Source organism: Varroa jacobsoni, unplaced genomic scaffold (assembly GCF_002532875.2).
Source record: "Varroa jacobsoni isolate VJ856 unplaced genomic scaffold, vjacob_1.0 scaffold_1225, whole genome shotgun sequence".
NCBI classification, from domain to species: domain Eukaryota; kingdom Metazoa; phylum Arthropoda; class Arachnida; order Mesostigmata; family Varroidae; genus Varroa; species Varroa jacobsoni.
In genome coordinates this window covers 31,004-46,179 of record NW_019214127.1, presented here as the reverse complement: position 1 = coordinate 46,179, position 15,176 = coordinate 31,004, and the positions used below count along the sequence as shown (strand labels likewise).

Sequence of the window (15,176 nt, the reverse complement as noted above, 5' to 3'; positions counted from 1 at the left end):
CCAGTCTAAATCTTATTTCGAATACATCGTTCTACGTTTGTTGCCCTTAGCAGCAATTCTTTATTTAAATGCGCATATCATTCATCTTCAATACTAGGAATTACAGCATATTGGTGTCGGGCTCTAATTGATTACTACGTTTTTCTAACTTCGTGCGCTAACCTTTCGAAATATAGTTATAGTGTCATCGAAGAACTGCGTAACGGAAGTACCGAATTTATATCTAGCAGAATGTCTATGATATGCAGATGGTATTAGTCCACAAATTTTCACCTATAAATCAGATACCATCGATTACGTCACAGATCCGATATTTACGATGAAACTATCCCATTCTTTGGTCTATATCATTTTTATTATTATTATAAAAGGAGTAACAGCTAAGACAAAATTCGCGCTATCGCAAATGTTTCTTTTTTATTATCACCTTGGGATTCGTTCTTAGACGGATTCGTAGACAAAACGAAATTCAAATAGCGTATACAAAACTATCTAAAAATAAATTTATATCTTCTCTAATTAAACATGCCGACTTAATTTTATGCGATAATTTATTTTATTCTACCTTATATAAAAGTTAATGCTCTTTTAATTAATAAGAACTATTATGAAAGTTTGAAAATTATCATTAAATGACACTTCTTTTTTATCACGAAAAAACGCTTGCTTTTCGCGCTTGTTTTTTGCAGGCACTCTCCATTACGTTGTTAATACTGGTTTCTTTGAATAGATACACACATATAGCAATCATGCTCAGTGGGAACATCGTAGCGTTAGTACCTTACACTATAATATGTAAAATATTTTTAACGATTACAAATGAGAGGCGGAGCATTTGCCTTACCAGATTTGGCAACCTTAAAAATCATGCAGCTACCATCGTGTCTCCACAATACAAAATAAAAAATTCTTTAAAAAAAATGTAATGAAAAAGAAACGAAGACGACTAATGCGATTGTAAAAGTTGGAAGAAATAGTTCCATTTTGATTTTAACACACATCATGCTCTTGTAATGTACTTGGATTCTGTTAATCGGAGACGGATCAAACTAGTAGTAAATTTTATCTGCAAATAGGCGCGCATTGGAAGCTGTACCTATGTTGGTATGTTTTGACAGTTTAGCTAAAATTCAGATTCAACAAATTGCAAAAGAAAAAACACGAATTTATACGCACGGTAGTTTATTAGTTATAGTACCAAATTCAAATCATTGACTGAGACAACTAAATTCTCTTGTGTGAGAAAGCTGAGTCAATTATTATATTAGTTATATATATGTACACATTTGTTGCTGTAGGTTCGATTGAACCGCTTGAGAGTGGTCTGATATGAAAGGGGGAGCAATATGAAGATTCAGATTATTTTATTTATTATTAGAAGCTTACTCGGTAAGTATGGTCGGCTAGTATGGCCACCATGCCAATCTTTAACAGTGGTATAGCATGCATTAGATGATAGTTCTCAACTCTCGCAATGAACAATTAACGTCTGGCCAATGGAAGTTCTCTAGAGCAACTCTGTATATAAATGCAGAAAAAGCGTTGATCTTTCTTCATTTCGACTTCGTAGAGATACTATTGAATCGTCGTGGCACTCTGCCTAGCGTTTTCGAATGCAGCTTGTTTTGATCGCCGTTTAAGAGGCACCATTTTAAAACCGCCTCCTTTTCCGTTTCTGATCATTCCACAAAACGCGCCTTCGAATTACCATTACCCAATATGCAAAGGAAGGACCAGCTATCTAGCGACCCGCTTTTAACATCCCCGATAAGTTGTGTTCCTTTCCTTCCTATGTATAGATCAGACTTGTAGTCCGAAAAACATAGTATAGCACTCTGTTCACCCGAATTAGTTGCTCATTTTTGACATGTTTCGTCTGTTTTTCACCTTTATATACATCGAACCTATAAACGTGTTCTATTTAGTTTCCTCTACGTCCGTCGCGTGTCGGGAGCCAATATGCTGCTTAGACAACGAGTGCAAACGCTTGAATCGATCATGGTGGATGTCCTTGTGTTATGTGCTCTACCTCAGGATTATCTTCTAGGCGTGGGTGTGTCCAGGTAGACCGGATAACCGTCTAAAAATACGAAACCTCGAATATCGAATAATAACGCCTATCGTTAGCTCCGAACCTGGAGAAAGAATTAAAAGAAAATAATGAACTGTATTAAATGTTTTCTCACGTCGGAACAGGGTGTTGCTGGGGAAAAGTAAAACAACGCGAAAATCGTCTCCTATTTTTTTAATTGCATCAATAGTTTGCTAAGAAATTTATATCAATTTATGGGGATAAATGAAATGGGGATTTCATTTAGCAGGCGTCAAATACTCTCAATATAATACACTCAGCTGGACTCCCAGGAAACTGACTATGCAGATTTGTTATTCCTGCCCTTTTCTACTGGTCGAGAACACGGTCATTCCAAAGCAGGATAACACTTACGAGAAAAAGACACTCGCTTTTTGCCGAAAAAGTATCCTTGACTTTTCCACTTTATTTTCATTAACGTATTTACATTGTAGAGACTGCTGACTGAGACCCTGTCCATCTCGTATCGAATTTAGCGTTCGCTCTTCGACTTAATGGCATCACTCGATGCCCGCCTACTTGCTTGCCCGCCATGAAACATGTCACGATATCAGCTTCATCGTCATCATAAATAACTACCATCCGTTTTTCCACTGCGTAAATGCCGGTCGTCCTACAGCAGACGTGTAGGGCTCTGTTGCTTGCCATATCCTTGCGATCCATTCAATAGCCAATTACTTTTTTAAGCGTTCGACTTGTTTACGCGATTACTCATATTCGTCCACTGAACTGACTCAATAGCGAGCCGATGAATTAACTGAGAATTGATGACACTTTTCAAACAGATATTTCTCTAATGTGTGTTAATGGGGGCAATGGGGACATGTAAACATGACAAGCGAAGTAACTAACGGCTACTCTAGTCGGTCGTGGAGACTACATCCGCAGCTAGCGTTCCGCGTTCTTCTACACACCGCACGCACTTTGCAGTCGATCACGTCGGAGGGCGATAGTGAAACAGGGAACGAAAAGGAATTTACTCCAAACGGCTCTCAACTAAAATTCGGCCAGCCTTTTCCGAAGGCGCTGTGATATCAACATCGTAGTATAGACAGAAATGCATTATTGCCTGTTTTGACATAAGGATTTGGGGACAGTCTAAACAAGGGCATACCATAGTATTTTTTCAAGTGCCATTGCCTACTCATAAAACGTGAAATCACAAACAGTTATATATAATTGCGGTAACATGGCCACTTTATTTGCTTGAGAGCCAAGCAACCGTAACACTCGTTAGATACCGAGGAGAAGCTTCGGTTTAATGAATGGAACTAAAATTCATCGATTAATAACTCCTGATACTCAGTAGGTGTTTGTATTGCCTGTCAATTGACCGAAAGCCTGCGTGTCTACTTTTCATTGTGGCAGGAAGGCAAGCAACTGGCGTGCAATCTTACGCGTATTTTACACTGATTTATTAGGCCACACTCGACTAAGCCAGGGGACCTATTCGCTAAGGATACGTGGAACAGGTTCAGCTTTCGAGATTAAACACTCAGTTTTCCTTACTTATTTGTGGAAGAATGACTGCAATTTAACCACATAGTAAACGTATGATACTAAAGCTAACCTGCTAAACAATTACATTATTTTAAATGTTCAGAACTACTGTTAAAGTAGCTATTCTTAATAAATGCGTTCGATCCCAAACGAAGCTATAGCAGATTTGTCGACATGTGTGAGTAAGGTTCATGGGACCATCGTGAGATCTAAAGGACTATGACGGCATCAGGAACATCACCTTAAGTTACATCACATATGGCAATCGTACATCAAGATCTTCAGCAACCTCAAAATAAACGATTTGTTCACTCACCATTCCTATCACTTGGTCGTCGACTTGTTTGGTATGGCAAAGTGGCATCCTAAGACGCAGGCAATCGATAACTGGGATACGAACATGTCATACTTTCCACCCGACAACCATAGATGTATGTTTCGGATTCGATCAGCGACGTGCCGTCTCAATCTTTTTAGATACGAAGCGCGTCTCTTAAAGGGCAAGGATGATCTATCACAGGGCAAAAAGTCAGTTTCTTCGATTCGAGACATCGAACGGACACTGCTCTAAGCTCATAAATGAAGAGTGCGTCACAGACCATTTTGCGTTGCGTGTTAGAAAACAAAATTGGTACGTTTACGCTGTTGTTATTTATTTGCGCTGGCCTGTTTTGCTGATTGTCCCTATCGGATAAGAGACGCTTCCATTTGGCCCTATTCAGTGTCATTCCGAACATCTATCTTTGTTTGAAAATTGTGGGCGATTTGACGCTGTTGACCCGTTGCATGAAATATTGGACTGACGCTCGAGGATGCCCTCGTGTCATTCGGGATATAGTCGATGGTCAACGAGTTTTTTAGTACGACAATTATATGTATCAACATTTTAAATGGTACAGCTTTTCGACTATGGTCGCGACTTCTAACCACAGGATGCAAAACGACAATTTTATGATATGGCTAATTCCGCATTCGGTTTTCGGAAATAAATCCAGGCGCTACTTTATGTAAGCTAGACATACCGGCATCTTCTTCGTCCATTACAAGCTAAGCTACGTAGGTCAAACGTATGCGTAAATTAAAGCGCGGATGAATGCATTATACCTAGTTTACAAGATGATTTAGTATGAGTATGAGTATGAAACTGCTGTAGCAGTTTCATACTTTTACCAGATTTAGGCTCGCTAGTCTTACCTCATAATTTTCTAGGGGAACTCTAAACTAGCCGTTAATATACGAACCCATCTTACAGTTAATAATACAAGGTGGGCGTTTGCTAAGTTATTAGAAATATTCAACAATTATAGCAAGAAATTCACATAACTTAGATACTGTATGCGTGCTAATGTTGTACAAGTTCCTTGTAGTAAAATAAACAAGTTTGTTAATTATTTATATTTATGTAATACGTCATCTTTCATAGTACACAACAACAGCAGCGGCACGATGGCCAGTTAGCTCTGTTACTGGCAGTGTGATAAGGTCAAAAGCAAGTTAAACGTTAAAGTCGTGCACACATATGGAACATCTTTATGTTTAAAAAGGGCAATTTGCCGTTTGTGCGCTACATTTAGGCATCCCGTTCAATATTGTACGATCTAAACGCTTAGCTATTTGGTAAACTTCATTATTTTCGCTAAATAGAAAAATGCTTCATTTAACGATGTCTCGTTGCGCTGTTTTAGGAGATGATGTCCCAAAAATGAATTGGGTAACCAAATTTTATAATGTTTCTGTACTCGGGACAAAGGTGCTATAACACATAACCGTATAGTGTTTAATAGCATTCTGGTGATGAAAGAACATCACAAATGACTGAGATGCTTGAACTCGTTATCAATCCTACTATAATAACTAAACGCTGGCAGTAAAAAATCCACCGTAACAACAAGGATAATCACTAGAACGTGCAATGCAACATTTTCAGACGTCACATCTTTTCGAAACTACGAAAACGCTAATTACAAATCATTTTTTTTCCTTACTGAAACATATTGCCCCAACGTACATAGATATTTCTTAAAACAATAAAACTAGAATAATGCGGGCGTAAAGCCAGACCACAGTAATAATCGCTGCTCGTATTAGTTTGGTAAGCACACTACAGTGGTCATTTCGACGGAGTTACTGTCCGTTTGTTTTCAAAAATGTCTTGCATTTTCAACATTCGTAAAGTAACGTGGAATATACACTATCGGGCCTAATGGGCCAAAGTCCATCTAGCGCAGGCTAATAGGCGTGAGACTCAGCCCCAGCGCGAGGGCTTTATTACGCTGCTAATTCGCCTATACGTGTTTCTAACAGTGCAGCTTGAGATATTGTGGCAAAAACGTGTTGTGTTTTTGCATTTAGTCCCGTGGAGAAACTGGTTTTTTTCGTTTTTTTGACGCAGGCCATTGTATAATGGCCTTATACTGTTTCAAAGTATTATTTTTTTTTTTTTTTCATATAAAGGAAATAGATTTGTTCATACTATATTCAACACTTATAGGTTGAAAGCGATCGACCCTCGTTAAATCTTTGCCGTGTTTCAAGACAATGTGCCTTTAGCTTTTTGCCTTTGTTAGTTGTTGTTTTGAACGCCCCCTGTCCTCTTTGTTTTCCCTTTGCGTAATATCATCGATGCAGAACGCCGGTCAATCATGCAAATACAATTCATACGGTCTCTGCATAGTTGTTGTTCATTTCCCTATCACATTCGTTTGTGACCTGTCTTTCATCCGTCACAGAAAGCTCTTTCCTAAATACGTTCACTAAATTTACTCTAATTCATGTCTGCGCCAGTTCTTTGCCTATATATAAATAAATACACTATGCTTAACATTTCCGATACTCGATGATACCAGTAGTAGATAACATTGACGGGGAACAATGGAGAGTATTACTATGAGAGACTGGAGTAATGGGCGATCTAGTACTTTTAGTCGACTTTACCTTTTGATCGCGTGTGCTATGCCCAGTCATGCCGAATAATGAAATTGAGAAGCGACTGCTTTGAAACGGCTGAAAACGCACATTTTTCGAAATGGTTCCCAGCTGGGGAGAAGGATTCGGCCGGGTTTCTTCGAAAATACTCTAATGATGATTCGCAGCTCGGTTAGCTTCGAGCTAAACGATAGTAAGTATCGTTTCTGTGTTGTGTGCTAAGATCTATTGCATTTCATTGGCCAATAACGAACAAACTAATTAAACAATCATTGTTTTTTTTCCGACTTAAAAAATATAAAATTACATTACATTATAAGTCCGTTGGAATGATCAATCAGTATCACATCGTCTGGATACGCTGAGTTTACAACATATCTTAAATTATTCTAGCTAGTTTATAAAATAATGATAACCAATTTAGTAGGACATTGTCGTGTTAATAAATTTAGATGATTCTAAAATGACGATGCGATCTGATATCGATATCTTCGTCATATGGGGTTCCCCGATTTGTTTACCGACTACTCGTATCACGTGATCATAGATCAGTCCGGATTACCAGAATGGTGCCTAAGGGCCAAAGTAGTCGTAAATTCCACCCGATGAACATGAATGCAGCCTCCTGATTGGATCAACAACGTACAGTTACGACTCGTTAAAACTTGAATTGGGTCTCATTAAAGACCAGGATGACTCGTCGCAGGAGGAGAAACCCATTTCTATGAACCGGCAACTAGTGGACGTTCATTTGAGACCCACAGGGATCGAATCTGTCGCGGATTGATTTGACTATGCGTGTGAAGTTACATTATGCGTCAGAACACGATCTTCAGTTCACATCTATACGTTTACGTTACTGTTATTCATTTATGCCGGTTTCACTGTCATGGTTTGCTGGGTGCTGCTTGAAGCGTTTCCGCCTCGTTCTGTTCAGCGTCATTTTGAACATCAATCTTACGATTCAATACTCAAGTATGCTGCAGCATTCGGCCAGTACTTCATAAGGGTTCGAGGCTTGCTGGCGATCCCATGCAGTTTACCCGTTGAATAATTGTGCTTCAAATACTGTATCTAACGCCTGAGCATGTCCTCGTGCCGTTTGCAACACAGGCGATGATCGACCGGTCTCTTAGTACGACGATTGTCAGTAGTTGTGTTTCGAACGATAAATCCGAGGCTTTCAAGGGAGAAGAGAGTGACGTCGCTACAGCAGAGCATGTAGAAGAGTCCTCTTCAGACAATGAAGAGCAGCCGCTGATAATGTGGTCCAAGCCACACCCCGAATAACCAAGGAAACCATAGTGATATCCGGCGAAAATCAGGAGTGGAAGAATCTCCTTATCGCACTGATGCAGATATCAGTCACAATATTTCTGCCTAGCTACGCCTTGATTTATTACGTTCTCGATAAAATGACTGTGTCTTAACTAGAGGATTCGAGAACGTTTGGTCTTTTGGATGAAAGATAATTCATTACTTGCATCTGTGAGAGCATACGCACAACAGATTGCAGATTGAAAATAAATCATAATCTGAACCTTATCTTGTGGTCAGCTGAGAAGACGTGCCCATGATAAATTTCCTCTTAGCTTTAATCTAAGCTAATATATATTGTGGCAATCCCGTCTGTTAGAAAACATACTAACACCAAATAAGTAAAAAATGAAGCTGATGCAACTGTTTTTGCAAAACTATGTTAGTCACATATATTGAGGTCTTGAAGTCAAAGACAGTAATCTAACTCCTTAATAAGGGTACTGAATATCCGAATAAGAACAGTCCAATAGCTTGACTTTCCCCAAAAGCCCCTGACACATAAAAGGTATTTTTAGTTCACAGATAGCACAGACAATTGCTGTGGGGCATATTACTTATTAGATAGCAAATGAGTGAAGAGTACAGTCAACAAGTACAAGTCTTGCTGCCACAACTAGCACTGCCCTTCCGGCAACACAATCCAATTCGATATGGGACACTGCGAAACGCTTCTCAAACATCGTCAATCCGTGATCAATCCACACCCTTCCGATGCACTCCAACTTTTTTAACGACAATTTCTTTTAATATTTATTCAAATACACAAATAATATTTGACATGTTAGTTTCCTAGGGCTTCGCGTTGCGGTAAGGGCACGTGCATGCATATTCCCTTCAGTTAAAATAAGCCGCGCCTCGTCGTTACCAATGTTTGATAAGATGAACGGTATATGATAACATTGTTCATATTATTAATATATGAGTTTATATTTATTTTCCCTAATGAACTTACAGTGGCGCTTGATCATCTGTCTATGTGTTTTATGTCTTGTTTCTGTTAACAAGGGCTAAGATTATTCATTCTACTTTTACTTCTAATCTTGTTTACATTTGTTCTTCCTCTCCCTTTTTGTCGTTACGTACACCCAGGTAATATTTTTTCCGTTGAAAAACGCATTTTTAGACAAAATTCGTGCTAGAGCTCATGGCGTCGCCATTATACAGTTAGATTGATTTAGTATAACAGTAGTATAGTACTCGATAAATACACCGCAAATATACATAAACGGTTAAAATTGCATTATTTTTAATATATTGACCATCAATAAGTGCCTCGCCAGCGTAGCCGTACGAGATTCTGAGCAGATCTCGCAATGATTTTATTACGAGATGTTTGGCTCAAGTACACTGCCACTCAGACGACCATGAGACATGGTAACGTGCCGCCCAAAATGGAATAGCAAAAAAAAATGCAAAACTAGTAGGACAAAATGCTTTTTTTCTCTGTCTCAGCTTGCTTTTTTTTAATTAGAAGCTAAATTTAACCATATTCATCTCGCTTTATATATGTGTAACACATATCAAGGGAGCTGAGTATGCTTAAATATATATATAATGAATAAACGTATTACGTAGGTGTATAACGCGGCTTGGTTCCTGTTCTAATGCATTTAGTCGTCTTTTTACTCAAATAGGATTATCATAAACAAATAACACCGAATACAACAAGAAGCTATCGGAAATCTTTTTTTTTTCTCTTTAGGATCATGCAAAGATTGTGTGAATCAACTTATACGAAAAGAAAATAGCACTTGGAAAACTTCCTAAAAATACGGAACGGCAGTTCTACTACTGAACATGGATATACAATAATTAGAGTCATGCAGTGCTGCCTATTTTCTATTTCCTTGGACCGCGCTTACGGTACTTCTATTCGTTCTGACAATGCCTCTAGATCGTCCAGACACTCTACAGTGCATCGACCTGAATCGCCCCCCAGGAACCGCCGCTAACGTTTGTTCTTCCACAGAATAACCGACCATCTGAGGGACCTCTCTTTGAAAACATTTATACCAACGGACCGACAGATGGCTTGCAATTTCGTGCCGCTTTTTTTAAATAGTAATACAATCGCCGCTGTGATCTGTGCGCCCCATAATCCACTAAAAAGTCGCCGTCGGATCCTCTCAGCTTTTCTTCATAAAACTTTCAATTTAATTTAACACCGAACGATAGTGGTTAAATGCTCTAGGACAAACAGCTACTGTAAAATGTGCCAGTACCGGCGAACAAGTCTGGGTATCAGCTTAATGTGGTACAAGATCATTTATGCAATAGTGGTTATTGTTATTTGCGTCCTACGTCCAGTGAGACTTGACGACACTATTGACATGTCATCGGACATTGCCAGGCTACGGAAGGACATCTTGCCTACCCAATATCGGGCAACACGGCTCGTTCGACCTGTGGTATCTGAAAGTACTTCGATGACACTGACGGTGACGGTGAAGATCAGCGACTTCATAAGTTTCGAACTTGACAAAAGTAATTGGGGATGCGAAACATAGAAGATTTTCGTCGGTGTTGTATTGTGCACTCTTTTACGTTTATCGATGCGGGCGTGTACATTACTATAATTTATGTACTTCAATATTTACAGGATGTTCGCAGAATTTCGCAATTCTTCGGAAGGCTATTCAAAGTTTCAGAAATGGCGTTCTACACATTAAGATAGCACGGTGTATTTCAAATTAAAGAAAACGGAAGGGGAGGGGTGTATAGACTTAGAAGGACTTAGGCTTAGAAGGTACAGGACCTGTTCCTAGAACAATTAACCGTTAAATATTGCAACGGAAGTAGATATCAATGGATTCCTTTTTTGTTTGGTTTTCGCTTACAATCAACTAAAAAGAGAAAAAAATAAATAATCATAAATAATACTATAAATAAAAATAAATATTAAAAAAAATTAAATAAAAATAAATTTAAAAAAATAAAAATGCTGAACGCAAAACTTGTATTGAGTGTTACCTTCAAAATCGCTCAACCTTAACTAGCCCCCCGAGAGTTGCGGAATTTTGAGCACAGTGTGTACTTTCTACATGTAATACAACATCTTTAGACATGTGAAATCGAATGTGTCGGTGCTATGCTATACTCGTTGGTTACATTAAAATGGATTCGTAATTATTATAAGTTAACGGATACGAACTGTATATTAATGAAAATAAACACAGTCGGTGAGGGTCCACAATAAGCCGGGAGCTCTCCGCTATTCAGAAGCTCCACGCTAGCATAGAGCGGACAGTTCTGTGGTTCCTCCCTTGTAAGGCACAGGGCAAAGTTTGCTGGTTTTTGGCCGAGTGTCTCACAACTGCTGGCTTTCGCGTTCCTTATACACTGCGGCGGAAGCTTTTTCACAACTTGCGTGACACGGTCAAAAAAATATTGACCGTTTTTCTAGCTAGATGCCCTTATTATGAGTCGCGTGAAAGTCGGCGTTGGTGGTATTTGAAAGTTTATATTCGGCATGGTATGTGTGCTTAGATTTAAGGTAGAGCGCCTTGAAAATGAGTGAAATTTCTATGAAAATTTGCTATAGAATTTTATTTTAATAAAGGTACAGATGCTGTGCACGCCTATGAATAACTGTACTATTTATGATCAGGATGCGTTATCGGAACAAGGGGCAAAAAATAGTCGCTGTCGTTTTTGTTCTGTTCATTTCGATTTGAAGATGTTTCTCGTATTGGTCGACCAATTACAGGAAAGGTTAATGAGATTATTGCGAAGCTTGAGGAAGACCAACACCTAAGTAGCGATAAGGAACTAAACATCCACCATTAAGTAGTTTTAAACCATTTAAAGGAAACAGACTACAAAAAGCGCTCGATACTTGAATGCTCCACGAATTGACGTAAGCGAACTCGTTCGATCAAAGATACATCGACAGAAAAATCCACAGAAATCGAGCTACTTCTAAAGCGGTTAATGAAAAGTGGGTTAAAAGCGAATCTGTAGCAAAGCCCAGATTGACGCCGGAAATTGTTCGATGCCATTAAAAAAGAATTGCGCATTATGAGTTGTTGCTACCTGCCAAAACAATTTATTTCGATCTATAGTGTCAACAACTAACCAGGTTATAACAATCCGTTGAAAGAAACCAATCCGCACTAGTGAGCAGGGAAAGTAGTACGTTTCTTCTGAAAATGCCTCACCGCATAGAGCTTTAGCTACCCGGAAAATATGGAGAGAACTTAGCTCAGAAATTTTAATGCACCTAGGATATAGGCCGAATTTTGTACTATCAAACTATCTGCTCCGGTTTATGTAGGACTTCCTTGATAGGGTTAAATTCATTTTTAATGGAGGAATGTAGAAATCACTTGTCACCATTTTTTGCTCGTAAACCACAGAGATCCTGCAATAATCGAATTATGGTGTTACCACAATAAAACAAAAAAAAACAGGAAGCCATTGGTCAAGATGGCGCATATTCATTTCCGTAATATTATTTAAAAATACAAAGAAGTATGTGCTTCAATGTTAACTTCAAAGCGGTCAGTACTTTTCTAGCAAGCTAATATTTCAAATAACAGACCATTAACGAAGTAGTTTGCTGTTTATATTCTACATTAGGACAATGCTAGTGGCTCTGTCTGGCCAAACCCATAATGGTAACAAATCAAAAGAACTTTATAACAAGCATATCTGCTTATTCGGCAGACATCGGAAATCCATAGGGCAGGCGAAACCCATAAAACACGACCCCTGAGAAGAAAAATTCATCCATCTTAACACGGATATCCCTCTATCTGAGCTCATTGTACCTTTCAGCTCCTCGATAGACATTACTAGCAATATGGGCCAGTGAAGACAGATTTCAATAAGTAAAGATATAAATTAGGCAAAACAAATTAATAATAGCAGAAAGTTATTTTACTACTAACTATTTACGTACAATCGTTTGCGTTACCATAATAATGTGGCGGTTATGTCAACATTGTAGATAATTAAATATATTCTAATAAGAAGAGTTTTACATATTGATAGTTCACTTAATTCTTTAATTATTAATTTATTAATTTAATTAATTATTAATTTGCCTTCCTATAAACTTTTCTTTTTTTCATTGAAGATTGAGATGTTACATTGTTGTACACCACGCACTTAATCCTTAAAGCGTTCTCAATAAGAGACAAGACCAAATATCGTCGCTTAAATAGTACATTTTAGTAGATAAATTGCGCACAAGTGTTGAAACTTCATTATCCAAAGGATTTCACTTGTTCTTACATACCATAAATTAAATTAAAAAAAAAAAACCTAATTAATCCACTGACTGTTTGACATTACAGATGAAGCCGCCACACAGCTCTCTATGTGTTTTAGCTGGTGCGCTGAAATTCTTGCCTGGGATCCGTCTGCGTACAACGGTCTGAGCAATATTACCGTTTACACAACCGAAATATGGCGACCGGACGTCGACATTTTTAATCATGTCGATTTTCAGGTTCCGTACTTCTCGTCTACTATCATGTTTCTCTATGCCAACGGCACTGTAGAATGGTGCCCACAAGTTAAGTCACTAGTTAGCTGCGACACGGATATGTCGCACTTTCCGCATGACGAACATGTATGTGTCCTGCTGATAGGCTCATCGACATACACCTATGAGGAACTTAGGCTTGAGCCACGACTTGTCTTTGATTACAACCCATTAAGGAAATCTGTCCGCTCCTCAAACTGGGAGCTGAAAGGTGCATCCTTAACGTTGGTCAAGGGTAGCGAAACAGAAGACTATTATGATTATGCTTTACAGCTGGCAATACACGTTTCTCGCCGATTTTCGCTTCATCGTTACGGTTTTACGCTACCACTATTTACCTGTGCGATTCTGACGTTTCTGTTCTGTTGGATCCCACTCACCAACGATAAACGTCTTCATTTAGGTTTGCTGAGCGTTGTTTTAACCATGTTTTTGATGATTCGGTACTCGGACACCCTACGCCATTCAATTAGCACCCCGTGGGGTCTGAGGTTTGCCGGCGATCTCGTGTTATTTACTTGCATCATGATTACGCTGCAAATCTTGTGTATGGCCCTGGAAGACTGCAGTGTCCCGTTTGCTACGCATCCAATGATAGATCGATTTCTAAACACAACGTTCATCAGTGCCTATGTTCTCAACGAGAGGTCGCTGCTAATCAATGAAGAGGGACTGGGTCCCGACGCAGAGATGGATGGCGCGGCGGTAGATCCAGCTTCGCGAGAAGACAGAAGCTCTAACGATCCCTCAACCAGCGATCCGAAAAAGGAAAACGAATCTAGTAGCGGTCAATTTCAGCCCGAAATTACTAGTAATAATGAGACTATGCAATTAACATGTGTCAACCAAAGTTGGCAAAATCTTCTCGTGGCCACAATGCGTATATCAGTAACGATATTTTTTTTTAGCTATGCCTTCACATATTACGTTCTTTATTAAACGATCAAGTTTTGATTGGGTGCGCGATCCTATTGAAAAGTACTCTTGGCAGAAAATAATATATTCAGAAAGGAAGTTGATTCGATACCTTACCACCGCCTTTGCGGTGGCAAGCCGCTGTAGATCTATATATATATATGGCACAACATGTAACTTTCATCTCTGTGCCAAGAATCGTTTCATGCCGTTACTATATTATGCTATTACATGCGGACGAAGAACACATGATGATGATGATGATGAGGTTCGTCTGTTAGGAGCTTCACATTTTCTATCTATATTTTGCTACACTGAACGGTAGCGATAAAAATTATTTGTATCACTAATAATTTCTAATAAAAATGTCGCCATTATTAATTTTTTATTTAATTTAGTTATAATAGTTGTCTTTATGAACTACTGTGAAGTCTAGTTTATTCGTAAATGTAATGTGTCAGTGAATAAACGTATGTATTATTCAAAAGGTACCAATTATTCGAAATTATCCCTACGCATTGGCATAAAAAGTTGAGCGACTTTTCGAAATTAATTTAGAAAAAAATTAGACTATACTCCACATAAATGTTTTAGAGAAATGTAATTACGAATTTTGGCAGTATAGCTAGCTGCATTAGGTGCTTGAAGATACAGCCCACCACGTCCTATTACTCCTCTATATGGTACATGCAAAAATCGGTCTATGAAAAAAGCGACCTGTATTTTGTAGTAGCAGTTAAATCGAACTTGATGTTGTACGGTCGCTTGGGAAAGAACGACACATTTTCTTCAGCTAAACGGGACTAGCCGTCGTCACAAGCCACGATTTTCTACTGTTCTCAGTGGAACCGCCACTGCATGGTCGTCGAAGCGTCTAGTCGGAGTCCAGAAAGGGCCTGCGGCGGTTCGTACTAAGGTAAATCGATATAAATGCAG

The 15,176-nt window shown here is 38.7% G+C and overlaps 1 protein-coding gene across 2 annotated transcripts; it reads left to right on the top strand.

Moving 5' to 3' along the window:
• Positions 1-6,534: 6,534 nt before the first annotated feature.
• LOC111267810 (neuronal acetylcholine receptor subunit alpha-10) lies at positions 6,535-14,617 on the top strand. Of its 2 annotated transcripts, none has more exons than XM_022846328.2 (2): positions 6,535-6,710; positions 13,135-14,617. In XM_022846328.2, the coding sequence occupies exons 1-2, from the start codon at positions 6,671-6,673 to the stop codon at positions 14,262-14,264; spliced, it is 1,170 nt and encodes a 389-aa protein (XP_022702063.1). In that variant the 5' UTR covers positions 6,535-6,670; the 3' UTR covers positions 14,265-14,617. The 2 variants fall into 2 exon arrangements, with proteins under 2 accessions (XP_022702063.1, XP_022702062.1); XM_022846327.2 differs by lacking the exon at positions 6,535-6,710 and adding an exon at positions 9,550-10,321.
• The last annotated feature ends 559 nt before the right edge of the window (positions 14,618-15,176 follow it).

Coding starts and splice junctions, on each gene's coding strand:
- LOC111267810 (XM_022846327.2), top strand. CDS start 10,048: ATGTGCCAGTACCGGCGAACAAGTCTGGGTATCAGCTTAATGTGGTAC. Junction 10,322..13,134: donor AAGTTTCGAACTTGACAAAA/GTAATTGGGGAT, acceptor TTGACATTACAG/ATGAAGCCGCCACACAGCTC.